The sequence below is a fragment of the Cydia fagiglandana genome, chromosome 1 (genome assembly GCF_963556715.1).
Source record: "Cydia fagiglandana chromosome 1, ilCydFagi1.1, whole genome shotgun sequence".
In the NCBI taxonomy this organism is placed as follows: domain Eukaryota; kingdom Metazoa; phylum Arthropoda; class Insecta; order Lepidoptera; family Tortricidae; genus Cydia; species Cydia fagiglandana.
This window is the reverse complement of record NC_085932.1, coordinates 20,497,314-20,524,454: the sequence shown is the minus strand read 5'-3', so window position 1 is coordinate 20,524,454 and position 27,141 is coordinate 20,497,314. Positions and strand designations below refer to the sequence as shown.

Here is a 27,141-nt window from a genome sequence, read left to right as displayed (position 1 = left end):
CTATAAGGGTTCCGTTTTTTCCTTTTGAGGTACGGAACCCTAAAAAGGTTACGCTATTTTATTAATGTGCCTAAGAGCTGAGCAATGCAAACGTGACACATCATATAAATATTATCAATATAATGAATCATCATCATCATCATCTCAGCCATAAGACGTCCACTGCTGAACATAGGCCTCCCCCTTTTTTGGGGGGTGAATACCATAATCGCCACGCTTGGCAGGCGGGTTGGGTTGGTAATATAATGAATAGTATATAATTATTGAGAAATACTCTCGGGACAGGTACGAGTATGTAAGTAAATTACCATTACATACTGTAATGATGGGCACACTTGCTGAAGTGACAGCGTGGTAATGACAATCGGGTAATTTTAAAAAGTGATGCTGATGTTTCATGTGGATAATGGCATCTATCATACGCGGTGAAGTCCACTTTACATAAAGCATAGCACGTACCATATAGTGTACTTTTATCTGGTTTGATAACGTTGTGCTAAAACTTTTGATTAATCCAACTAGAATGCAACCACGCTGACTGCACCCAATTACATATTTTAACTAGGCACCAAACCGTGTTTGAATAGTAATGTTATCAAATTAAACAAAACGATGTTTGCTCATCATTTCATCATAATTTCAGCCTATATACGTCCCACTGCTGAGCACAGGCCTCCTCTCGTGCGCGAGAGGGCTTGGGCTATAAGTAGTCCCCACGCTAGCCCAATGCGGATTGGGGACTTATGATGTTTGCTCATTGAATTATTATTATTTCATAGGTATAGGACTCTATAGCCATACCAAACATTTCGCAATCGCAACGTAAACCACGCGACCATCGCGTAGCGTCGTAAGTGCCGTGAAATGCATGGCGATTACGCGTTTAGGTCGCAGCATTCGCGCTCCGCTTCCATAGTTCCTTTTCGGCCGTTATCAACTCATGGGGCAAAATACTGGTTCTATCATCATCATCATATCAGGCAGACGTCCACTGCTGGACATAGGCCTTCCCAAAAGAGTGCCACAATGACCGGTCTTGCGCCACCCGCATCCAGCGGAGTCCCGCGACCTTTACCAGGTCGTCAGTCCACCTTCTATACGTGGACCGGTTCTATACGTAGTAATAATAGTTGAATGTGTTTGGTTGTTGCAGCAATGTCGACCTGCCGCGTGGCAGCGTGCGTGGCAGTGCTGGGAGCGGTGTGCTGCGCCCTGCCGCACACTGTGCTGGCGCTCGACCTCAACCGGCTCTACGGACACCACACCAAGCGCTCCGGTACGTACTACACGTATACAGCTTCGCAAAAAAGAGTAGAAATTAAAGAGCGGCAACACTGTAGTGTCGTCGCGTTTCCTTATAGATTGGTTTGAAAGGGACGACACTACAGTGTTGCCACTTTTTAATTTCTACTCGTTTTTGCCAAGCTGTACTTCCCACATAAAGGTACGGAGTGTAGCGCGATCAGCGTCTGATGAGACAGTTCCAACAATGTCTTAGGCCAATGGCTTAATTAACTAATTTACGACCAAACTGACAGTCAATAAACTTTTAATTGTTACTATCACTAGTACCATACAATGTCCATTGGCTGGCAGAAAATACAAGACCTTTGAAATAGTTATTTGGGCGTTTTCGGAAATAAATATTGAAACCCTGATTCTTTCACATCTGGACGTTCTTGTGCTCATTCTACTCAGAATCGACGGCATTCTCCATTCCACCATTAAAAAAAGATGTCCCAAAATTCCATTCCATTACGTCACGTTTTAGTGTGAAAAAAATTTTCACTTGTATGTGTGTGACGTAGTGGAATGTACAATTTTCATACAAATTTTTGGGACGTTTTATTTTATCATCAGTATTGAATATGCTAGTGATTCTGAGTTGATAGAACCCAAAAACCGGGATCTGTGAGAATCGGGTTTTCGATATTTATTTCTGAAAACGCCCATTTACGATACAAGTGCGAAAAAGAGGAAATTCGAAACGAGTGGCGATAAATTAAAACACGACCGAAGGGAGTATTTTAAACGACACGAGTTGCGAATTACTTCGCACGTGTATCGTACAACGTTTTACAGTACATATGGCCCTTTAAACTTTTGACATACGCACGAAAAGTGCTATTTTACGCACTAGTGCGAGAAAATAGGACCAAATGTACTGTAAAATATTCAGAAACGTCTGCGAACGAATTAAAAATGAAATAAATGTTACTGTCTTGGATGAGACTTGAAGTCACGACCAGTGAATCCAGTGGTGGTCGTGAGTCCAAGTCTCACCCAAGAGAGTAATATAGAATTAGTTGTTCAACAAACACAAATTAAGTAGAAGCAGAAGACAATTAAACTTTTACACCGGCCCGGCCACTTAGGTTCGCTCGCAAAATAGTCCAGTTAGTAAATACTACCCTCTAGAGGTTTTAAGCTTAGGTTATTCTAGCACAAACAGCTCTCAACACAAAGTAGTGCCTCTGAAACAATTACGTTCCATTTCATTTAAGACGACGAACGGCAAGTGTCGCCTTATCCCCATAAAACAGCTGTAACAAGTCATTACTCAAGACCCCTGAGGAACTCCCTCGGAGCCTCCGGACAGCAGGCTCGTGAAAATGTTTTTGTAATGTCTATTATCATTTGTATGGTTTATGTTGGACATATTTACCCTAGCGTAAAGAATTTTACAAGTGAAACAATGAATAATAATTTCCCTCCGAATTCAGCTGTAAAGTAGGTATTATTAAAATTGTGGTTATACATAACTATGGAATATGTGATACTTATGTGAGATGAGATGTTCGACGCTACCGTGCTACCAGTATTTACTACTTAGGGCAACTTTCACTAACCCGGAGTTAACCGGTTAAACCTAGAGTTACCATGGTTACCAGTACAATTTTACACTAAGTTAACGGTTTAACCGGGTGACCCCGGGTTAGTGGAATGGTGCAAGTGGCGCTTAGAAACATTAGCACGTTTTTTTTTTCAAAAATTCAATGTGTATGAACGGTTTCCTAACAACATAGATAGCCTGGAGCTAGGTTTGAAAGCTTCTGTACGCAGCGCTTGAAAGTTTGATCAACGCCAAACGCGAATATTTTTTTTTTATATTTCCTTCTTACACTCACTGTGTCTTTTTCTCTTGTAAAACTAAACTCTAGGCTAGGCTTTAGGTGTATACATATATTGCAGCGAGAACAACAATTAGTATACTCTTTACAAAAGCTGTAAAAGATAACGATCATGTCCCAGGCATGTTCAGCACGTTTTCAACGTTACTTTTATACGTTCTGGGATAATTAACTTTGCAATTTAGAATTTTCTTATAAAAACCAGTCTTCTAAGGACGAAGTTTACCTATAACGTTTAAACACAGGGCTGTATGTGCCCATGGTAATAGGACAAGCATAATTAGGCATACCTACTAGTTTTTGGTCAAATTAGTTTCTGTAACTTTTTTTTTGTAAGTAGATAATTTACTTAATTAATAAAAAGAGTCGCATTCAGATGAAAAAATCTAAACTTGATCTTTAATTAACTTAACATTATCCATATACCTACTACATATTTAAGGATGACTCACGTTAGGCCGGGCCGTGTCCGGCCCGAACCTTCCGGCGCATCGTTTTCTATGGAAATCATCACCTGATCACCTGTCATGTCATAGGAAAGTAAGCCCCGGAAGCTCCGGCCTGGACACGGCCCGGTCTAACGTGAGTCATCCTTAAAGGATGACTCACGCGCACCAACAAAACATACCTACTAGTAAATATGAGAGTGGCGACGGGCACGAGTAATATAAAATTGAGTTGAGATTCTTAACTTTCGAAATCATCTCCGACCGTAATGAATTGTAATCAACCCTAACTCAAACTTTTAAATCGAAACTAAAATTCAATCGACTGAAATTCAATTTAAAACAGTGCTGGGAAGCGTCCAAACAATCTTTCAGCTACAAAACCAATTGCTTTCTCTGCTCGCGTCAGCTCCTGAAAGTTTATTATTGGACATCGATTGCGATAGCGTTAAATTCATAATTATTTTCGAATTGGTATTTTAATAAAGCTACATTAAGACGAAAGTGGACGACCCACGCGAAATCGCTTGTCGTCCGTCCGAATTTTTAATTATTATAATAGGTATTAAGAGTTAAGAGCATTAAAAAATAAATATGGGATTTATTAAATTCTTATAGTTATAGTAATCAAAATTTAAAAAAAAAGTCTAATGAAGGGGCAGCTGTGATTAAATACTAAAAATTTTGTAAAAATATTTTCGGAAAGAAAACAATCAGGTAAGAAGAATGACATTGACTTGTATTATGTTTTCAACTCTGATTAAGTACTTAATAAATATATAGACCGTAGGCGTCAACGGATTTGTTCAAGGTAACAATTCTTGATTATTAAAGGAAACAACATTGTACAGTCAAGTGTAAAAAAATGGGTGCATACAACTTAGGGTGCATAAATTTAAGTGGAGTAACCGCTACAGACTGCCATCACGATTAACTGTAGCTCGTATCCGGTAACTGGTCCCGAACTCGGGGCAAAGTTCAGTGCAATTAAATACCGGCTACCACTAAAGTTGGTAGCTCGTGCTTGTACCTGAGCTACTTACTTCCCCACTTAACTAAGACCTCGACTGGCAAAGTTTAAAACATTTGGGATAACTGTTTCGAATCTTGCAAAGTAATTTGATACTTTAAAGAAAATGATTAAGTAGCTAGGTTGCGAAAATTTAGTACTATGATTTATGTATTTATTGGCCGTTTCATGAATACATTTTGGTCGAGTGGATGTCGATGTTTTCTATGGGAAGGCCAAATTTTTTTTTGGGATTTCGGGGTTGGTCCCATAGAAAAAGTTGTTCAGTATGGGCTACCTAATCACCTCGCACAATACGGCTAGTTGTTCAAAAATGCCCTGTATTATATATACCTTATTTGTCATTCAAGCAGCGTCGCCAACATTCTCGAAATAATTAGGGAAAAGAGAAACATTGCGAAACGTAATTTTCTTTTTAATTAGGATTGAGCTGCTTATCTTTATAGGTACCCGTATTTCTTTTTTCGTGGAAACGCTCCATTAATGGCGGTAATTCCTACTACCTTACATATTACTGTCCCTTCTGCGAAACTTGGGTATGACATACTAATCAGGTTAACTGGCATAATTGTCAAGCAACCATTCCCATTTTTACTCACATTGTTATTTTATTATGTATTTATAAAAGTATATACCGATATACTAGATGGCAAATCTTAAGCGAATTAGTTATTTAGTTTTAGTATTTCTACTATCATTATTTAACTTTGTTCTATCGTCTTTCCTATCCCGAAAGTTACTCCGACATGTCCATTTAAGTTCATCCTCGAACACGACGGCGTGTCCTGTTCACTGGTCGAATAGCGGCAAATTGGGTCTCCTTACTACACACGTCGCCTTAAGACTCCTATCTAATTACAAGGGATAAGACAAAGTTAATCTTGTAAGAAGCAGACTTAACTTGATGTACAACATTTAACTTGAAATAAAATTAAAGCATGCCGTAGATAAGTAGGTATCTACAGCATGGTTTAATTTTAGTTGAAGTAGGTACGCGGTAAGTACCGCAATTGCTTGTGCCTTTCATAAATCAACGAAACCTTTAATTTATAATATATTGTTGTTTTATATACGACCTGTTAGGTCCCTGTAGAAAACTAGACATTTTTTGATAAAACGAAGAAGTAATTATTTTCTGAACTAATCATTCTAAAGGTCTTTTCAATTTTGATATATGACTCATCAGTTTGGTAGCGCAGTCCGCGCAGATAAACAAACTACATATATACTAAAACTCAACATTTCAGTGAAATCCGAAAGAAAGGTAACTTTTATTAGCCTTTGTTTCTCAACAAAATCCAATTCGTGTTTAATATTACTTTGAAGAGCTTCGGTAGAATTTTTATTACCTACTGAAACTTTTGGAAATTGAGGGTACCTACATGTTTTATAATGATTTTATCTTGTTTTTGAATTAACTATCTTATTTTTTTGTGGTATATTTTATTTTAAGTACATAATTTGCTTGATGACACTAAAATCTAATTGAATTTAGTCCCTATGACCTTGTCCTTACATGATTTCTCTACCCAGGAATTATTCGAAATTTGCTCCAAAATGCGAAACGTAATAGGTACCATACAACTACAGTTACTCGTATCAGGCGCATAAGTGTGGACGTATTGAGCGATGAATGTTTTATCTTTCTATTAACGAAAATTTCTTGCCTAGGTAAGTCTCCTTGACTCCCCCGCGAAGTACAACGGTCTCGTATGACAAATGAGAGATAAATGTATATAAATAATGTGTGAATACTTGTTTTGGAAAAGATTGTGCCTACCCCAATTTTTTTTCACTCACTATAATCAATTCATCATATAATTTTATTACTATAGCTCTACTAATTACATATTTAATTTTACAGCGCCCCGAAATAGCAGTAATGCTGTAAATTTATCCCTGGATAAATATCAATATCAAATTATATATGTATAATTTTTCCATGATATTTTCCAGAGTATTGTCACCCTTACGAGCCATTCAAGTGCCCAGTGGACGGCAACTGCATCTCGATCCAGTACCTCTGCGACGGGGCTCCCGACTGCATCGACGGCTACGATGAAGACTCCAAGCTGTGCACTGCAGGTCCGTTATAATAAAAAAAAATCTAATTCAAAATAAATGTATTTCAGAAATTAATATTAAGAGGCAGTACAGTGATCCCCACACGAGGCTGAGCAAAATACAGAGTACCGACTGTTACCATTATTATCTTCATTAACATGTCAAATATCTATGTATCTTCTGCAACTTATGTAGGTAGGTACTTATTTTTGGTCGCCGTATTCATACGCGTTGTATTGTAATTTTATGGCTCCTCTACACCATGGGCCAACGCCGGCCACTCCAAGAGACGCAGCCATGCGGTAGAATGAGATAACAATATCACTTGCTCTTTCTAACGCATAAATACGTCACTTGGAGTGGCCGGCGTTGGCCCGTCGTGTAGATGAGCCATTACTATCGTTATTCTTTTTTTTTTCATATATGTAGTTCTTAAAGTACATTTAGAGCCACGTTTTTTGGGCGTTTGTGGCGAATGAACTGCAAATAGACGTAAGTAATACCGACTACTCAAAATAATGATGTGGATTAAGGTAATACCTACTGAATAAAAACTTATCTAGATTTTATAAAATTTGCAGTAATTTAAACTATAAATATGTGATATTTCAGTTACTTAATCGTATTTCAATCAAGGATATACAAGTTACATAATAACCGATACCTATTAATATAATAAGCCACATAGGAAAGAATTTGCTTTCAAACTGAAATGAAGCATGGATTCGGAGGGCCTTTTCATAATGCTAGTACCTAATTTAGTTGGGTACCTACACATGTGCAAAGTGTAGGTTGGCTTTATTATTTGATGCTTTAATATTATCATAATTATAAAACGAAAATCATTAAATTTCCGTACTCTCGGGGTTTCACAATTATCTGCATCATTTCATATTCAGCGAAACAGGTCATTTCTGCATATTACTTAACGTTTCATTTCGGGGATATCTACCTAATTGACCCGACTACCTCCGGCCCCGGGGAATAGCGGAGAAAATGTTTTGTTTGAAATATAGCTCAATTAAACGCAGAAATGGTGGTCCAAAAACTATACAGCTGTAAAGGGACACATGAGTCATGTGTCTATAAAATGTTAGGAGTAGGTAAGGTCAGGACAGATATGGTGACCTTTTCTTTTAACTTAACTTTAACTGTTGTCTATTTTAGTGCTTTTTAGGTGTACAGATTAGCGTATGGGAAATTGGTACCTAAACATAGAATACTGATAAGAAGGATGTTTAATCCAAATGTCGAAATCAGAAAGTGAGATATCTTCGTTTTCTTTTCTCTGCCCGAATTTGAAACATTCTATAAACAAGTAGCTATTAAATTGCACTTTTTAATATACGCCTGTAGCAAAAAGCAATACAGCATACAATTTTCATTCCAGGGCACTATATTTGCCTGTTTCAATACAATACCTATACATTTAAGCATATGCTAGATTTATTTAAATAAATAGTCAACAATTTCAAATCAATAGACACAAAGTTGGCCTTTGAAAAATACAGAATAAGTAAATCTGTCAGTATTAAAAGGAAATTAGTTCTCGTTCGCTAGCGCTAACTGCATCAAGCAGGCTTGATTAAAATTTACGAGGCCAGTTAACTGGTGCCAGTGGCATTAACGGTGCTATTCCGGTTTACGAGCGGAAGAATCCTACTTTTAAAATTCGAGAATGCTTCATAAACCTTGTAATTAAGTATTAAACATACTTATTTAATCAGTACTTCTTCCTCGCATTATCTCGGCATTTTGCACGGCTCATGGGAGCCTGGGGTCCGCTTGACAGCTAATCCCATGATTTGACGTAGGCACTAGTTTTAGTTCAGTTAGGCCCACTTGCACCATCTCAATAACCCGGGGTTAAGCGGTTAAACCGTTAACCCAGTGTCAAATTGTACTGGTAATCATGGTAACTCCACGTTTAACCGGTTAACCCCAGGTTAGTGGAAATGTGCAAGTAGGCCTTAGTCAGCACTTATTAACATTAATTGTGAATATATGCAGTTTGATTCCACCTAGTGCCGGTAGCATTTGAAACAAATGGATTATTCTATATTAAAATAACTGAATAATGTAGTTTTAATGACGTATTAAATGTTTAAAAATATTTTTCTCATATTTCTTATCTAAACTTGCCGGATTTCACTAAAGGTTTTTAGTTGTTTCACATACTATATTATCATGTCGGCATTTTAGCTTTATTTTCTCCTTCACGTAAGGCTTACCTGCGTCGCACCCCTGTCTCAAATTCTGCTTACTTAGACGTTCATGATTATTTTGGGTCTAGTTGAGCTACTCACTGATTTAAACTTTCACGATTATTAAACATTATCAAACTGCACAACGAGACTTAATCGCGTATTTAAGTTTTAGATTTTAGAGTTTTAGTTTTAGATTCGCGTATTTAGGTTTTTAGATTATTTTAAATCTTAAAACTTAAATACGCGATTAAGTCCCGTTGTGCAGTTTGATAATAGTTGAGCTACTTATTTGGATTTGGAATTGATGTATCACAGAATACAGTTTATACAATTTATAGAATTGAATACAATTTATGTCTAATATTAATACACCTTCCTTAATACGACGGTAATTTATTCAGAACGTCTTGCGACTTAAGCCGCTCTACATATACGAGTACCTACTACATATTTCAAATGGGCGTTTTCGGAAAAAAATATTTGGGTAAAATATCACTGTCCTACGACTTTGGTATACTTTTTTACCGTCAAATACTGTTTTAAAGTGTACTACATGTATACAAAAATTGTAAAGTGATTTATTATCTGAGTATTTATGGTAAAAAAACTGAATAAATGGTACTTTAAAGTAAAGAAAATGTACAAAAACTGAAGAAAGGGAGATGATTTTTGAGTGTCCCATGCACACTTTGCATACTTTGGATTCAAATATTATATATCTGCCTCCTTCTAGGCCCGAACCTGGTTGTTGTGTGATAAGATCATACCAGCCAAAATCTATTAAAAACCTTATTTTTTAGCACCTAAAGTAAAAATATGCATTAAAGTTTAATTTATTGTTGTCCTTCAATATCGTCGTAGTGGAAATTTCCACCAACGTCACGGAGTTTTTACCAACTTAGTAGCAAAAATCTACTAATATCATACGGATTTTTACATGATCGTAACATTATGTTCCTATAATTACCCGGTGTTTAGGTTTTACAAGGCAATTGGGCTCGAAAAAAGCTAGTGTAGGTTGTGCGTCACGATGTGCAGAAATTTGTTTTCCACAACGAACTGAATTAAACTGAAGATAAGGAGTCAATTATTGACTAAATATTTATGAATTACGTTAGATTATTATGTGTTGTATGATATCAAATAATTATAATTAAGAAAATTCAAACGATCAGACCGCTATTTCGCTTTATTAACCAACCGGCATGCCTACGTCACATCCAATACGTTACGTGATGTATTAGTGGAACAAAAAAACGTGACGTATGGAATGAAAATGCACGGTTTACATGCCGTCAGTTTAAGTTGCCAAAATATAGTAGGTAGAGTGATATTAAAAACACAAATAATTTTATTCTAGCTATATTCTTCTAACTACTCGACCTACTAGTAATTACTTAGCACCAGCGGCGGCTCGACCTAAGAAACGCTAGTGGCAGGCGCAGGTTATGCTTTCGACTGCAGCAGTATTGCAGTACGACAATACTGCTAACTGCAAATGTCAAAAAACTGGGCAGCAACATCTATTTTGATTTTGTAGCAGTAATGCAGTCGGCAGTATATCGTACTGCAATACTGCTGCAGTCGAAAGCATAATTACTGCAGGAAATTTCAAAATCTGTTAAGTTAAACTATAACAATAGGTATTAATTACTAAATTATTTAATTTAGTACAACATTAAGTAGGTATTAAATTAAATAGCTATTTTCCGCACATGTAAACCCTTCATGTAGTTCCTAAACGCGATATTATGGTCCATAACGTCACTTTGTCCTACTGTGGCTGTGATTGATTTTATTAGAATTTATATTAATTTTTAGGATAATTGATACTGATTTCGATCTCATTTGCAAGAATAATATATGATAATTATTAAAAAGAACTTTTTATAATACCTTTACCTTACGTTTTTTATAACAAAATGATTGCAAAGCAACAATTAAAACGAAAAATGTGACGTATTGGAAAGACTTCTTTAAATAACTTTATTGTAATACTTAGTATTGCAGTTGTTATTCGTTTTTAGAAAATTAATATTGTTTTGTATTTCAATAAATAAAAACTGGTTCACTTAAAACACTCCGATCTTCACTTAAAACCTGCCTAAAACTTGTAACGTAATGGATCGTCACATTCGCTGTCATTCAGTTTAAAGTGATTTATTAGGAATATAAATAATTTATATAGAAAGAAAGTAACATTTTCATAAAATATATAAATAGTAGATTTAATTCAACCCATTTTTAGTCAAAAAAAATTTTTTTTTGGTGTGTGGAATTCCATTACGTGACGGACTCTAATTCTAAAAACGCCCAAATATGGTTGGCACGGATAGGTAAATCCAATTTGTCAGTGAATACAAACAAAAAAAAACTGTACTCAAGCCTTTCTTTTGGGTATAGTCACCTGCAATTATGTTACACAACGAAGGCCACAAAATATCAAGACACTATCGGCGCCATTCGGGAAATGAATTAGAGATGCACTAGATATGAAATAGTAAAGATATGCGACGTTCCACGGCAAAAGGCACCTTATACCGGTTGGCGCTTACGCTATTAATGCGGCCGCCATAGGGTACCTTTTGCCCTGGAACGTCACATATCTTTACTATTTCATATCTAGTGCATCTCTAATTCATTGCCCGAATCGCGCCGGATCTTACTTGTAGAGCCTTAAAAGCGTGTCCCATATTTTTGTGGCCTTCGAAGAGTAACATATTATTGCAGGTGACTGTACTAGTACTTACGTAAGACAAAGACAGAATGATTCTCTCTGTCTATGTTTGAAACTTTCTGGCATGCTGGAAAAAACGCGGGTTTTTTTTATTCTATTGGCAATAACAAATTTCACTCTCCTACGTAACATCTTCGTCGTTTTCAAACTAGGTACTCACATTGAAAATGGAAACAACGAATTAAAATTCAAATGTCATTCATGTTTAAATATCTCGTGGACCAGCCCTATGTTGTAAAATGCCTCGGAAAGCCGTTTTCCCTGAAGATCTCGCGTGGCAGCTCTCTAGACGTCCCAATGTGATTTCCTTACAGTTGCGGCGTATCGCCTTCGCTTTTTCAGGCTGTCTTACATTATTGTTTACAGTCGCGTTCTGACGTCATTTTCCCGGGAAATGTGTCTTGTATTTATTCTTGCGATGATCGTATATTTAAGTGGGGAGTTATTTGACGTTAAGTGTTGTGATGACGCGTGAAAGGTACGGCCACACTGCTTCTTATAAGACATAAGTAAAAGTACAATTATACAAATGATACATTAATTACCTAAATAAATTAACATAAACTATGTTTATTTTAAAATTCGTAACCATGCAGATTACCTACGCTCGTAGCCTCGGCAATTTTATGGACGCAACGTACACAAACACATCATGAGCAAGGAGTTAAAATAACGTTAAAATTATTTTAACTCGATTTACCTCGACCACTATGCACTTACCAAGAAAGGTTTGTTCCTCTTATCGCCAGAGCAATCGTTAACAGGATATCGAATCTATCGATTGCTATCCATCACGAAAGCTCTTAACAAGAAACTTCATCGTCTTCTCCGAGAGAATAACATTACTCTCCTAAGCACTTAATTAGATCAATTGAGGGCAGCTGGCGTGGGAGGATTCTAGGATGCCTTTTTAGCACAGGGAATAAAGAAAATGTGCTCGTATAAGTCCTTTTAGATTACAATCCTCAAGCCGTATTTCCTTCGGGGCCTAAATATCTCAATTCCGAACGCTAATGCTAATTCTTGGAAGTTGACAGGCAACTCTGAATATTGATGAGGCTTAATCAGATATTCGGGAAATATGCATAAAATACGTTCCATTTAAATATTGCCGATGTAAATATTTTTACTTAGAGTAAAATGTGTCTTAGTTTAAATAAAAAAAAAACTACAATTAAAATACTTAGAGTAATGTAAGTAATGAAAAATAATTAAGGCTCTATTAAAGTAATGTAAGTAATGAAAAATAATTAAGGCTCATGAAATAATTCCTGATGCATTATTATTCAAGGTATTTGATAATGATAAAAAAAATAGCCACAACCGAATACAGAACCTCCTCCTTCTATGAAATGGAAGTCAGTTAAAAATGGATATGATTTGTCAAACTGTCAGAGTAGGTAACATTTCTGGTTGAGGTTTCCATTACAAATAGACAAAAAGAAATCGCTATCTGAATTAGGCCTCACTGTTGATGGAAAATGTTTGCTACGCCGTAGCTCGTCGTAGCAGTGTATTCCACCATGGAAAATTATTCGTAGAAATTAGAGTCGCCAAGCGAATTTTAACTTACAAAAACTGTAAAATTTTTAGTAAAGTAAAATAATATGTTTGATATTGTTTTACGAATGTTAACTCTTCTTCGTATATCAGAATAGAAGCGTATTTTTACAAGCATTTAACTATTTAGTTTCACCTGTCCCACTGTCTGTCTGTCGGTCTGTAATCAAATCTTGCAACTTAAATTTGATCCACTTCAAGGTTTTCGATTGAGCTGAAATTTTGCATGCATGTATATATCGGATGACAATGCAATATTATGGTACCATCGAGCTGATCTGATGATGGAGACAGGAGGTGGCCATAGGAACTTTGTGATGAAACAACGTAACCTAATTGTTTTAGGGATTTTTGGAATTGTCTCGATGAGTATTAGTTGTCTGTCGTAAGAAGAGTACAGTCAGCGATAAAACGCTTGTACCAAAAATGAAATTTTTGCTAAAAACTTATTACCTACGGAAAATGGTTGTTTTTATTTCTTTGGTTATTTGAATTTTCGTTTAACCCTTTGACCGCCGTTGTCCGGTATAGAAGACAACGATAGAACGATACGCTGGCGCCGTCGTCTTGTATACAAGACACAAATTCAACCACTGAGTTAATGTGAAAATAATAACAATTGCAATTTCATTTACACTCGTGTTCATATTTAAGGTCTTTGTTTTTTCATTTATTTGCTTTTTAAGCCGCTATATAAATCCCTTCTTTTATAATAAGGCATTTAAAAAAATTGCTCCAATTTTCAACATTTTTCATGTTCCTCGTCGCCGTTGTCTTGTATAAAAGACAGCTAGGGATGGGAATGTTAACTCGATATGGGAATTTTTAAAGGAAATATAAAGTCAGAAATATGTTTTTATCTAAGTATTTGAACACTTGTTAATCGCCAATTTTTTTCAACGAATAGTAGGTAACTACTTACTAGAATACGTAGAACGAGAGTCAGATAGGCATAACTATATTTAAAGTTCAGGTAGCTTCTTTAGCTCTATAAAGTAGAGCCAGACAAGTAAATTTGCCATTGTAGATTGTGGACTATTTAATTGCAGAAGAGATAAATAAAAAAAATAATTGATGTTATTTTATAGCTTAGTGGGAAGGGATACACCGCAGCGACCGCTTCGCACAAGTGTGGTACAGAGACATACCTGTTTATCAGACTTTACTTTTATTGTTATAACATTGAAGTTAATGTGAAGCGCTGGTGGCCTAGGAAGCGCTGGTGGCCTAGCGGTAAGAGCGTGCGACTTGCAATCCGGAGGTCGCGGGTTCAAACCCCGGCTCGTACCAATGAGTTTTTCGGAACTTATGTACGAAATATCATTTGATATTTACTAGTCGCTTTTCGGTGAAGGAAAACATCGTGAGGAAACCGGACTAATCCCAATAAGGCCTAGTTTCCCCTTTGGGTTGGAAGGTCAGATGGCAGTCGCTTTCGTAAAAACTAGTGCCTACGTCAAATCATGGGATTTAGTTGTCAAGCGGACCCCAGGCTCCTATGTGAGCCGTGGCAAAATGCCGGGATAACGCGAGGAAGAAGAACATTGAAGTTAATGTGTAATTTTTTTGTAACAAGTCGTTGAACGTTTTTTTGATAAGAGTTTACCTATAGATTAATGTAAACCAAACTGAAATTATAATGATAAATTCTAATTCCGGAATAATATCTTCACTCATTAAAAATTCAACCCACGTGTAATTTTCACTAAAACAGTTCCGGTATATTGACTTTATCGACACATGATGCGCAGCTTTAACGTTACGCCAATAAAGTTTACGTACCGACAAGCGCTTACGCCGTTGACCTAGAGACTATTATTACTTGATCCGCGCGGAAACAGTCCTTGTCGGTCTGCATTGCGGGCAGTCCATGGGCGCCGTTGTCTTGTATAAAAGACTTCTCGTACAGCCTAGTGCGGCGATATCACGTCTTGAATCGACATTGTTTAGTGGTTGTTTTTTATGTTAAATCCCTATATTTTAAACATTTTCGGGTGTAAAACATATGTTTAATTTTGGCAATTTGGAATGAAATTAAAACAGGATAAGAACAAAGCTAAATTAAAAAGATTTTTACCATAATATTGTAAATATCGATATCACTATTTGCAATCCCTAAACTTTTTATTAGTTGTTTACTTAAAATTTGCTCTGGCGTGTGAGTGAGCGTCTTTGCGGACTAGGTCCGGCGGCCAAAAGGTTAAAAACTCTGTCTCACTCTTTTTTATTTTTATATACAGTTTTTTTATAATATACATAGTTCAATGTGATACTAATAAAATGTATAAATGTAGTATACATTGAACTCGACTGTACCTTCCAATTTAATTGACATTAAAATTCTCAAATGCAGCATACCTAAGTATTTAAAGAAACTAAACAGTAAATGTTTGTTTCCAGCTAAACGTCCGCCGGTAGAGGAGACGGCGTCGTTCCTGCAGTCGCTGCTGGCGTCGCACGGGCCCAACTACCTCGAGAAGCTGTTCGGCAGCAAGGCGAGAGACGCCCTGGAACCGCTCGGCGGCGTCGAGAAAGTGGCCATCGCTCTGTCTGGTCTGTGTTCACGTTATTTTTATTGATATTAACACATTCGTTGCCGCTAAGTGCTACGGGTTACGCTCGTAGCGCGTATATACTTTACAAAAATCTGTCAAAATGATTAAATATTTTTCTCAAAAATGGACGGCAAAGTCGACGTTGCCGTCTAAAAAATAAGTCGCGAAGCGCGTAGTTTATGGTCAGTCAAAAATTAAAAAGTTAAAAACATTGCAGTCTCGATTTTGGGACTGCAATTATAATAAAAATTCCTTCTTTCATAACAACAATATATTTCTTGATCACAATATTCCGTTACAGTTCAATCTCCAATCACCTTACTTCACAATCGTCCTCCCTTCACCTCTGCCCGTAACCGAATGCCCGTTAACCGCTATGCCAGTCGTCTTTTATTCTTTCTTCCAACTACCTTCTATTTACAAAGGTCAACTATCAATAACGTTACTATTAAATTTATTAAATTATAGATTGCCAACGATTACTCAACTCTTTATTTTATTAAATCTGTTTCTAATAATTAGTAATTTTAATGAATCTTACACTCGCCCATCCTGACATTGTGCATGTCCTCATGCACAGTCATACTAATCGCGTCTGTCATCTAATCTTACACTCGGCATGTCAAATCATCGGGCATTCAGTAAGAAAATTATTAATACCCATTTAATACAATTTCTTTGTCTGTCTATATACATTTTTTTTTATTATTTATTGAATTCATCTAGGTATATCTTCACATTATTATTTCAAATCCAATAAATATATCCATCTAGATATATAAGTTTTTATTAATGTTACACATACTACTACATAATATAAAGTACTTACTTTTTTTTTTAAACAAATCATCACTACATATAAAGTACATTACTTAACATATTAGGTTGCTTTTTTTCATTATTTCTTTTGTTTTTTTTTTCTGTTTTTTTTTATCACTCTCATGACACAACGTGTCTCACAACATACCATTTTTTTTAATCAAATTTTATATGTAGCACATTATTCCTCTTGTTTTTTGATTCCATATTTTCTCCATTCCATTCCATTTTTCATTCCATTTTTTTTGTGCTACTTACTGAATCACTCTCATGACACAAACGTGTCTCACAACATAACATCCTCTATTTCCGTCTTTTTTTTTTCCATCGTTACCATATATCCGTTCGTCCATCCATAGCAAATTACCAATTCAATAATTCAATAATCCAATAATCCAATAATCCAATAATCCAATAATCCAAAAATCCAAAATCCAAAAATCCAAAATCCAATAATCCAATAATCCAATAATCCAATAATCCAATAATCCAATAATCCAATAATCCAATAATCCAATAATCCAATAATCCAATAATCCAATAATCCAATAATCCAATAATCCAATAATCCAATAATCCAATAATCCAATAATCCAATAATCCAATAATCCAATAATCCAATAATCCAATAATCCAATAATCCAATAATCCAATAATCCAATAACTCAATGATCCAATAACTCAATGATCCAATAACTCAATTATCCAACAACTCAATTATCCAACAACTCAATAATCCAACAACTCAATAATCCAACAACTCAATAATCCAACAACTCAATAAGCCAATAACTCAATAAGCCAATAACTCAATAAGCCAATAACTCAATAAGCCAATAACTCAATAAGCCAATAACTCAATAAGCCAATAACTCAATAATCCAATAACTCAATAATCCAATAACTCAATAATCCAATAACTCAATAATCCAATAACTCAATAATCCAATAACTCAATAATCCAATAACTCAATAATCCAATAACTCAACTCAATAATCCAATAACTCAGCTCAATAATCCAATAACTCAGCTCAATAATCCAATAACTCAACTCAATAATCCAATAACTCAACTCAATAATCCAATAACTCAACTCAATAATCCAATAACTCAACTCAATAACCCAATAACTCAACTCAATAATCCAATAACTCAACTCAATAATCCAATAACTCAACGCAATAATCCAATAACTCAACTCAATAATCCAATAACTCAACTCAATCCAATAACTCAACTCAATAACCCAATAACTCAACTCAATAACCCAATAACTCAACTCAATAACCCAATAACTCAACTCAATAATCCAATAACTCAACTCAATAATCCAATAACTCAACTCAATCCAATAACTCAACTCAATAACCCAATAACTCAACTCAATAACCCAATAACTCAACTCATAATTCAATAACTCAACTCAATAATCCAATAACTCAACTCAATAATCCAATAACTCAACTCAATAATCCAATAACTCAACTCAATAATCCAATAACTCAACTCAATAATCCAATAACTCAACTCAATAATCCAATAACTCAAGTCAATAATCCAATAACTCAAGTCAATAATCCAATAACTCAACTCAATAATCCAATAACTCAAGTCAATAATCCAATAACTCAACTCAATAATCCAATAACTCAACTCAATAATCCAATAACTCAACTCAATAATCCAATAACTCAACTCAATAATCCAATAACTCAACTCAATAATCCAATAACTCAACTCAATAATCCAATAACTCAACTCAATAATCCAATAACTCAACTCAATAATCCAATAACTCAGCTCAATAATCCAATAACTCAGCTCATTAATCTAATAACTCAGCTCAATAATCCAATAACTCAGCTCAATAATCCAATAACTCAACTCAATAATCCAATAACTCAGCTCAATAATCCAATAACTCAGCTAAATAATCCAATAACTCAGCTCAATAATCCAATAACTCAACTCAATAATCCAATAACTCAACTCAATAATCCAATAACTCAACTCAATAATCCAATAACTCAACTCAATAATCGAATAACTCAACTCAATAATCCAATAACTCAACTCAATAATCCAATAACTCAACTCAATAATCCAATAACTCAACTCAATAATCCAATAACTCAACTCAATAATCTAATAACTCAGCTCAATAATCCAATAACTCAGCTCATTAATCCAATAACTCAGCTCAATAATCCAATAACTCAGCTCAATAATCCAATAACTCAGCTCAATAATCCAATAACTCAGCTCAATAATCCAATAACTCAGCTAAATAATGCAATAACTCAGCTCAATAATCCAATAACTCAACTCAATAATCCAATAACTCAACTCAATAATCCAATAACTCAACTCAATAATCCAATAACTCAACTCAATAATCCAATAACTCAACTCAATAATCCAATATCTCAACTCAATAATCCAATAACTCAACTCAATAATCCAATAACTCAACTCAATAATCCAATAACTCAACTCAATAACCCAATAACTCAACTCAATAATCCAATAACTCAACTCAATAATCCAATAAACTCAACTCAATAATCCAATAAACTCAACTCAATAATCCAATAACTCGATAATGCAATATCTCGATAATCCAATAACTCGATAATCCAATAACTCGATAATCCAATAACTCGATAATCCAATAACTCGATAATCCAATAACTCATTAATCCAATAACTGCTTAATCCAGTAATCCAGTACCTGATCAATCCAGTAACTGATCAATCCAGTAACTCATTAATCCAATAACTCATTAATGCCGTAACTCATTAATCCCGTAACTCATTAATCCCGTAACTCATTAATCCGTAACTCATTAGTCCGTAACTCATTAGTCCGTAACTCATTAGTCCGTAACTCATTAGTCCGTAATTCATTAGTCCGTAACTCATTAGTCCGTAACTCATTAATCCGTAACTCATTAATCCGTAACTCATTAATCCGTAACTCCTTAATCCGTAACTCATTAATCCATAACTCATTAATTAAAATAATCCAGAAATTTTATAATTCGATAATACTATACTTATCAGCATATGTAGGTATTTTCATCATATCGTTATATTACTTGCCACTTAAGCGTCAGTTGCACCAACCACAATTGACGAATTGATCAACAGCAATCAGCAGAGCTTTGCTTGCTAGAATAACCAAGCTAAAATATTTAAAATGCAACGAATTTCTTAAAACCAAGGATACTGAAAGCGAATCAATACACGGTTATAACGAATACTTTACTAGTGTAGGCCCAACCTTGGTTATTCAATCAACACCAGCCAAAATGATCCCGCCAACATTATAAGATTTATAAGATTGAAAAAAAATCCCGTCAGTTTGTTTCTCTTATTATTCTAATAATAATTAGAAAATTGTAGATTTCCCGGATACGCGGAACTGTCCTGTCGGGCCGCACACATGTGTTAGGGTTAAAGAACAAGTCGGTAATTTTAAACAAACAACTTTACATATAATGGATTAACTTTGTTTCTAATCTACATTAACGACTTGACTTTCTTGGATCTGAACAATGCAGACGTTGTGCTACGCTGATGACACGGCAATACTATTTCACGGTGCTTCCTGGGATGCAGTAATCGCCTTCACAGAAAGCGGTCTAGCTTTGGTGACGAACTGGCTTCAATACAATTTGTAACTCTAAAAGCAGACTAAACGAGAATATGTGTGCGTGTATAAAACAGCTGCTTCCGCCTCGTGGTCTCTTAAATGTGTCAAAAGTTTATTCATATTTAATATTAGGTTAGGTACCACTGGTACCTACCACACGTCATGTAATTGTAAAACAATAGAAAAACTTCGTCTATAAAGTACTTAGGTGTTATTCTGGATGAGCAGACTGACAACCGACAGAGGAAGATGAGAAACTCAACTTTACAGCGTACATTCAAACCACAGCTAAATAGTGTCAGGAAATAACCTAACACTCATTTAAATATCTTCGAAATGTCATGGATATACCACAGCGCAAATCAACCTATATTGCCCTAGCTCAACCCATTATTACGTAGGTAGGTACTAATATCGGTGTATAGCGTATCGATCGTTATTGTTGTTTTTTTTTTTCTTTTTATATACCTACTAAATTATGAACAAATACTGAAGAAACGTAACTTAGTCTTTCCTTTACCAGCGTTAACGGCACATTTTGCCAAAAGAGGAAACAACCAAGATCAAAACTTATGAATTAGGCTAACGAGCCCCATACAACTAACTTGAGCGAACTACAGGACACCACAGCATTGCCTGGACAACGATTCCACCCCCATAATCTGTGAACCCGTACCTCGAGACAACTTTCGTCAATACAAATAACTTTAAGGTACTGTACCAAAATATTCGCAGTTTAAGCAATAAACGACATCTATTAAAATCTACAACTGAAGATGACAAAGATATACAAGCCATCCGTTCCTGTCCTGTGCGGCTTCCACGTGAAAGCGATCCTGGCCGTTGTCCTTCCGTGTTGATCTTCGAAGCCATCTCTCATTGCCTCGGCCGTGTCTGCCGCTGCTGCGGCTTCGACGGTTGCGACTCCGCCTGTTGTTCCCCGGGGACTGGCGGCGGTTGCGACTTCGGCTTCGACGTTCTTGTCCATCAACAGATTTCGATTTTCGGCCACGCTCAGGAGTTTTCAAGCGCCGCCTGGATGTTTTTTCCTCATGGTCCATAGTCTGGAACTCGAAAACATCACCAGCAATGGAAGAGTTCTAAATCTTTGGATTGTTAATAATAGACAAATATAAATTGTTCTTATTAAGCTAAATTCAACTGTTTTATTTATTTATTTAATTTACGTTACTGCTTCCGGGGTAGAATGCGGGACGTTTAAACAGATCTTAAATCCAAAACAGATCCGTATCCCGGTACGGATCCGGAACACAGGCTTTTCGAAACGGGAAAATTCTAGAACTGGTACAGAAACGGAATCTAGAACAAATTCGGGATCCGGCACTGATCCGATACCAATCCGGCACGCATCCGGTTCAGATCCGGCACGAATCCGGCAAATGATATACATGCGGTATTAATCCGGCACAGATCCGGTACCAATCCGGCACAGATCCGGTACCAATCCGGCACGGATCCGGCACCAGTCTGGGACGGATCCGGTACGAATCCAGCATGGATCCGGAACTCATCCGGCACAAATCAGGTATGCACCCGGCACGGTTCCAGTATCCGGCACGGACCCAAATCCAGAAACGGGATCCGGAATACGAAACGGGCCGCGTAGCCAAGATGCCAATCGCTTACGCTCCGTAGCGATAGGAATGCAACTGTCACTGTCGCGCTAATATGGAACCGAACTATTCAAAATAAAACGGTGTTCCAAAGGTTTCACGCTACCCGCGATGTAATGAATGCTTTAATTATATTATGGATAGGCATTACAGCAAACACAAAAAAAACCTAACTGTTGGTCTTGAAGAGAAAACTTGCAGTATAATTGCTCTCGAGTGAACGAATAGGCCGAAATGGGTTTACCCAATTATTTTGTTCTTGATAAAATTAACGGTGTCTTTGTTTCTAAGCGCCCGTTAAACATAAACTTCCTAACATAGGAAATATGAAATGATAATTAATTTCAACAAAACAACAACCAATATAAGTGTTACTAATATATGTATAGGTAACTATATAATTATAATAATTTTACACCACTGTTACTATTGTAACAAATTAATTGGGTAATTAAGATTTAACTCGATCAGTTCTAATATTAATACCTACATAATATAATACATTCAGGAATACCATAGTGACTTGTAGGTACTTACCACTTCTGATGTATAATAAAAATTCCTTCTTTCATAACAACAATATATTTCTTGATCACAATATTCCGTTACAGTTCAATCTCCAATCACCTTACTTCACAATCGTCCTCCCTTCACCTCTGCCCGTAACCGAATGCCCGTTAACCGCTATGCCAGTCGTCTTTTATTCTTTCTTCCAACTACCTTCTATTTACAAAGGTCAACTATCAATAACGTTACTATTAAATTTATTAAATTATAGATTGCCAACGATTACTCAACTCTTTATTTTATTAAATCTGTTTCTAATAATTAGTAATTTTAATGAATCTTACACAATGTTGCATACAAATTCCATTATTTGTCGAGTTCCAAATTTTTTAAAAGTTGAAATGGCCATATCAAATGAAGGCACAGGCCCATTAAACAGCCAAACAGATGATTAGTACCGCGACTATTTAGGTGTCTCAAATAGGTTGGCGTATTTTCGGCAGAAAAATACACTTCTATTTTTTTATTAAAAAAATAAAAAGGCGGCACGGGCTTTTTTCTGTGAAAATATATACGTAAGAACGTTGCTTTTGTAAAATATTTCTATGATATTTATATTTCTTGCACCATTTTTGAGAAAAGCACTATATATGACTCGGCTGGAAGGCTACTTGCTGGCTTCGGATTCAATTAAACGGACTCCCAAGGTCGTCCGTTTAAAACGAATCCTCAGCCTGCAAGTAGCTACTTCCGAGCCTCGACAATAATGTACTATATCTGATATTTTTGATATTTAAGTAGGTATAATATCTGATAGCCAGCAATAATCGTATTCGAAGTGACACCAATTCGAATAAAATTAAAAGATTTTGGTAATATTATATGGGGTAGATATTATACGGGATATGAATTACTTGGTGCTTAGGAGTCAGTAGGTATTATGATATTTCTATGTAACTAAATTATATTTTTCTCATATTTCAGAGTCGCAAACTATTGAAGACTTCGGTGCGGCTTTACATCTGATGCGATCAGATTTGGAGCATCTTCGTTCCGTATTCATGGCTGTCGAGAATGGCGATCTTGGCATGCTGAAGTCTCTCGGCATCAAGGACTCGGAGCTTGGCGACGTCAAGTTCTTCCTGGAGAAGCTAGTCAACACTGGCTTCCTCGACTGAATAGCGCCGGAGTCTGCCTCTGATTATTATCGTGTCGTCCAATTCGCCCCCATCAGTTCTTCATTCTACAGCTACCTCCCTTACGATCCCAACAGATATAGGAAGAAATAACTCTTTCATTCCCATGTGAGATTGGTGTGATATGAGTGAGGTTTTTAACAGTTATTAGAGAGGAGCTTGTCGGACGTCGGATGCCGACTTCTACAACCGGCCACGTAGACTCGACTCGGATCCCGACGACCTCTTCTCGTCCGCTTTTATAGATTTAGATAGTCGAAAAAGCTATTAATTTCGTTATCGCCCTAGGAAAGGTATATTTTTATAAAGTAATTTCTTTAGGTTTAAAACCTAAAAGTCCATTATTTTTTACAAAACCGGATAATCCGCGAAAAGCTATGCGGTCTGGTACTCGCGTCCCCGCCGCAGCGTGCAAGCACGTAAAGAGCGAAAGACTGCACCTTCGTGGTCATCTACTGTAAGGGTGTATACTAATATACTTTGTGAGGCACACATGCGGTGAAAAACGGCATAGCTTGTCGCGGTCGTATGGATGCTTGTAATCTGAATGTCGCCCTCATATAGTTGTACCCTACTCTTTTCTACCTACGAAGTCAGAGGCGACTCCTAGTGTCAGCGTCCATTCTAAGCGAGATATAAAGCTAAACGTCGGTCGATTATGTTCGAGTGATAATGCCCTTAGATTATAAAATATTAAGAATCGTTGAAAGAATGCATGCGCTTTATATCTGGCTTTTGGAAAAATCCAGAATAGGACCATGGATACATATCATTGTAACTTAGACTAGATGAAACATATCATAGTATAACTAAGTAGTAGATAAAGTACAATTATTTTAATATGATCGGTATTGTAGTGTTTATGAAACATTTTACTGTCTCAATATATGTAGTTTAAGAAATTATGTAGAATTTTGTCAAATTGTCATCATTAGAACGTATCAATTTTATCGAGGAAAGCATAAGGTGCTGCACCAATCCCGAAACATATCAAAACTATGTGATTGTATAATTAGATGTTAGAGTATTATATGGTGTGTTATTGCCAACTTTGGCTGGAGTTGGTTCTTTATTGTACCAATACTAGACATATAAAAAGTAGTTGAAAATGAATACTTAAGTATAACTTATCAACCTTTACAATCTTTGACACTACTTTTAACAATCTACCATTTTATTTTTACGCCCAAGTGTAAACTTTGGGTAATAAAACTTATGTCAAATGCGGGCTAAAGAGACAACGAATTAAGTTTAAAAAAAACTTCAGTTGCCAAGAACCCGCCTCGCGGGTCGCTCCAGACGAAGCTTGGCACTGAAAGTATCGTGCCATTAACACACTTCGTAGATTCTTACCGAGTTTATCGAGTTGCGCTAGTCTATCATCTGACTGCACTACGAAGTATGTTGCCGGTATCAAGATGTTGAAAAATGACATAAAAAAGATTGATAGTTTAAGAGAAATTACTGGAGACACTTAACATTTGATGAATGGTTAATTTAACAATTATACCTTTAACTGAGATGTCTTAACATAGAAGAGCAGCTATGGGTTAAGTACGCCTGGATATACAGAACAGCCTGTATTTGCCAGAAGTTGTTAGGGTTCTAACAAATACCTATCTAATTTCTACCGCCAAACTTAAATTATTTATAGAACCACGACCGGTCTCCACTAGTTCCATCTAATCTTAATCTTAGACTAAGTTCGTATTAGCATAAGGGATTTTCGACTTTAGTGTTTCACATAATAACTTGCATCAGATCTCTATTTAGTCTGTATGATTCTACAAATGGCGAACTTTGAGCTCTGTTAGTTAGTTACGTGTTTTGAAACTAAGTATAAATACATGGCTTACTGTTCTAAAATGAGAAATAAATACATTATCTTCAAATGGAGTTTTACTTAGGTATAAGTACCTACCCCACCCCCCGCACCCGCACCTTTCCCGCCACCCTTAGTCGTCCTACCCCGTCACCCCCGTACCGCGCAAGCGACGACTCATTTAAGCGGTCGCCGGTCTATAGTCCCTATTAAAGTCAATATTACCTACTTGAGTAACTGGGATTCGGGATGCCGGATGCGAAAAGTAGGTAGGCGTATCATTATATGCTACCTATAGAATGCCTAATAGACAAGTTATTAATTATAATATATGTGCAACAAGAGAGCAAAGTTCGATATTTCTTAGTGCTTATTTTAAGCGAAAGATTTTTATTTAGAATCTTGAGCGAGCGAGCAAGGGAATCAAAAGCACGAAATGTAAATAACTTGACCTCTTGTAGCACACAACTTTTCACCTTAGCAGTGAGAACATATAAATATGTAGAGGGAAAAATACGTCTTAAAAAAATGTAATCCTTGTTTATTACTTTTTCACTCATAATTTCTTAAGGTACTTATTCTAAAAAATTTAGTTAAAAATAAAAAAAAAATTATCACAATAAAATACAAAAACAAAACTATATATTATGCTCAAGCAAATCTTGTCCGTAATAAAAGGCGCGAAATTCAAATTTTCTATGAGACGATATCCCTTCGCGCTTTCGCGTTTTTTTTCAAATTTGCCGCTTTTTTCTACTGACAAGATCTGTGGCCTATTTTATAAAGCTACAAGTTACAATTTACAAGCGGAAGTCTCGTTCTAACACATAGGGTTAGAAAGAGACTTCCGCTTGTAAATTGTAACTTGTAGCTTTATAAAATGGGCCACTGCTTGACCAACTTTAAATACAGCTTGGCATAAATTAGTAGAAATTAAAATGTGGCAACACTGTAGTGTCGTTCCTTTCAACCCAAAATATCCGCAAATGGTCTTTTTATATCACCACATTTTACATAGGGTATGTTAGGTTCGTTAGGTATCTTCAAATGGCCGAAGGCCAAACAGCACAGAATAGGAGCCCCGCGGAAGCGGGGCTCCGTCGACATCGCTATAAAGTTGAGATAAAACGGAAAAATTAATTCGAGCATTTTGCGTTCTAGACCGTTTGCGATGTAGACTAATTGCGATTTAGGCAAAACAACATACTAGTCCGCAAATGGTCTAGAACGCAAAATTACTAGTGTATGTTGTTTTGCCTAAATCGCAATTAGTCTACATCGCAAACGGTCTAGAACGCAAAGTGCCCACTTTTTATATCACCACATTTTACATAGGTAGGTTAGGTTCGTTAAGTAAGACGACATTACAGTGTTGCCACTTTTTAATTTCTACTCGTTTATGCCTTAATTAAAACTTAACTAGTAGTTCGCCCCGAACTGAGAACTCACACAGTTAACCAAAAATCATTATAGAGCGATTGACTTTGTTGCACCTACTTAGGTACTCTTATAGTGCGACATAAAATAGTAGAAAATAAATGAGGGCACCACTTTCTACGTAACTGTCACATTTTTGACGTAAAATGCTTACACATGGCAACAATTTAAACCGTTTTGCTCATGTTTCTTTTCTTACCCAGCTTAGGGCCTTCCTTTGCATAGAGCCGTTGTTGGATGAAAAACAAATAAAAGACATTTGCTAATCATAAGTAACGAATTGTATTTTAAATCATCAATTAGGTACACATATATTTATTTACACAAGCATCATTGCTTA

At 36.1% G+C, this 27,141-nt stretch overlaps 1 protein-coding gene across 1 annotated transcript; it reads left to right on the top strand.

Moving 5' to 3' along the window:
* The first annotated feature begins 1,143 nt into the window (after positions 1-1,143).
* On the top strand, positions 1,144-25,434 carry LOC134667552 (IDLSRF-like peptide). Its single transcript, XM_063524982.1, has 4 exons — positions 1,144-1,276; positions 6,564-6,692; positions 15,576-15,728; positions 23,331-25,434. Exons 1-4 carry the CDS (start codon positions 1,156-1,158, stop codon positions 23,522-23,524), a joined length of 597 nt encoding a protein of 198 aa, XP_063381052.1. The 5' UTR covers positions 1,144-1,155; the 3' UTR covers positions 23,525-25,434.
* The last annotated feature ends 1,707 nt before the right edge of the window (positions 25,435-27,141 follow it).

Coding starts and splice junctions, on each gene's coding strand:
- LOC134667552 (XM_063524982.1), top strand. CDS start 1,156: ATGTCGACCTGCCGCGTGGCAGCGTGCGTGGCAGTGCTGGGAGCGGTG. Junction 1,277..6,563: donor ACACCACACCAAGCGCTCCG/GTACGTACTACA, acceptor GATATTTTCCAG/AGTATTGTCACCCTTACGAG. Junction 6,693..15,575: donor CTCCAAGCTGTGCACTGCAG/GTCCGTTATAAT, acceptor GTTTGTTTCCAG/CTAAACGTCCGCCGGTAGAG.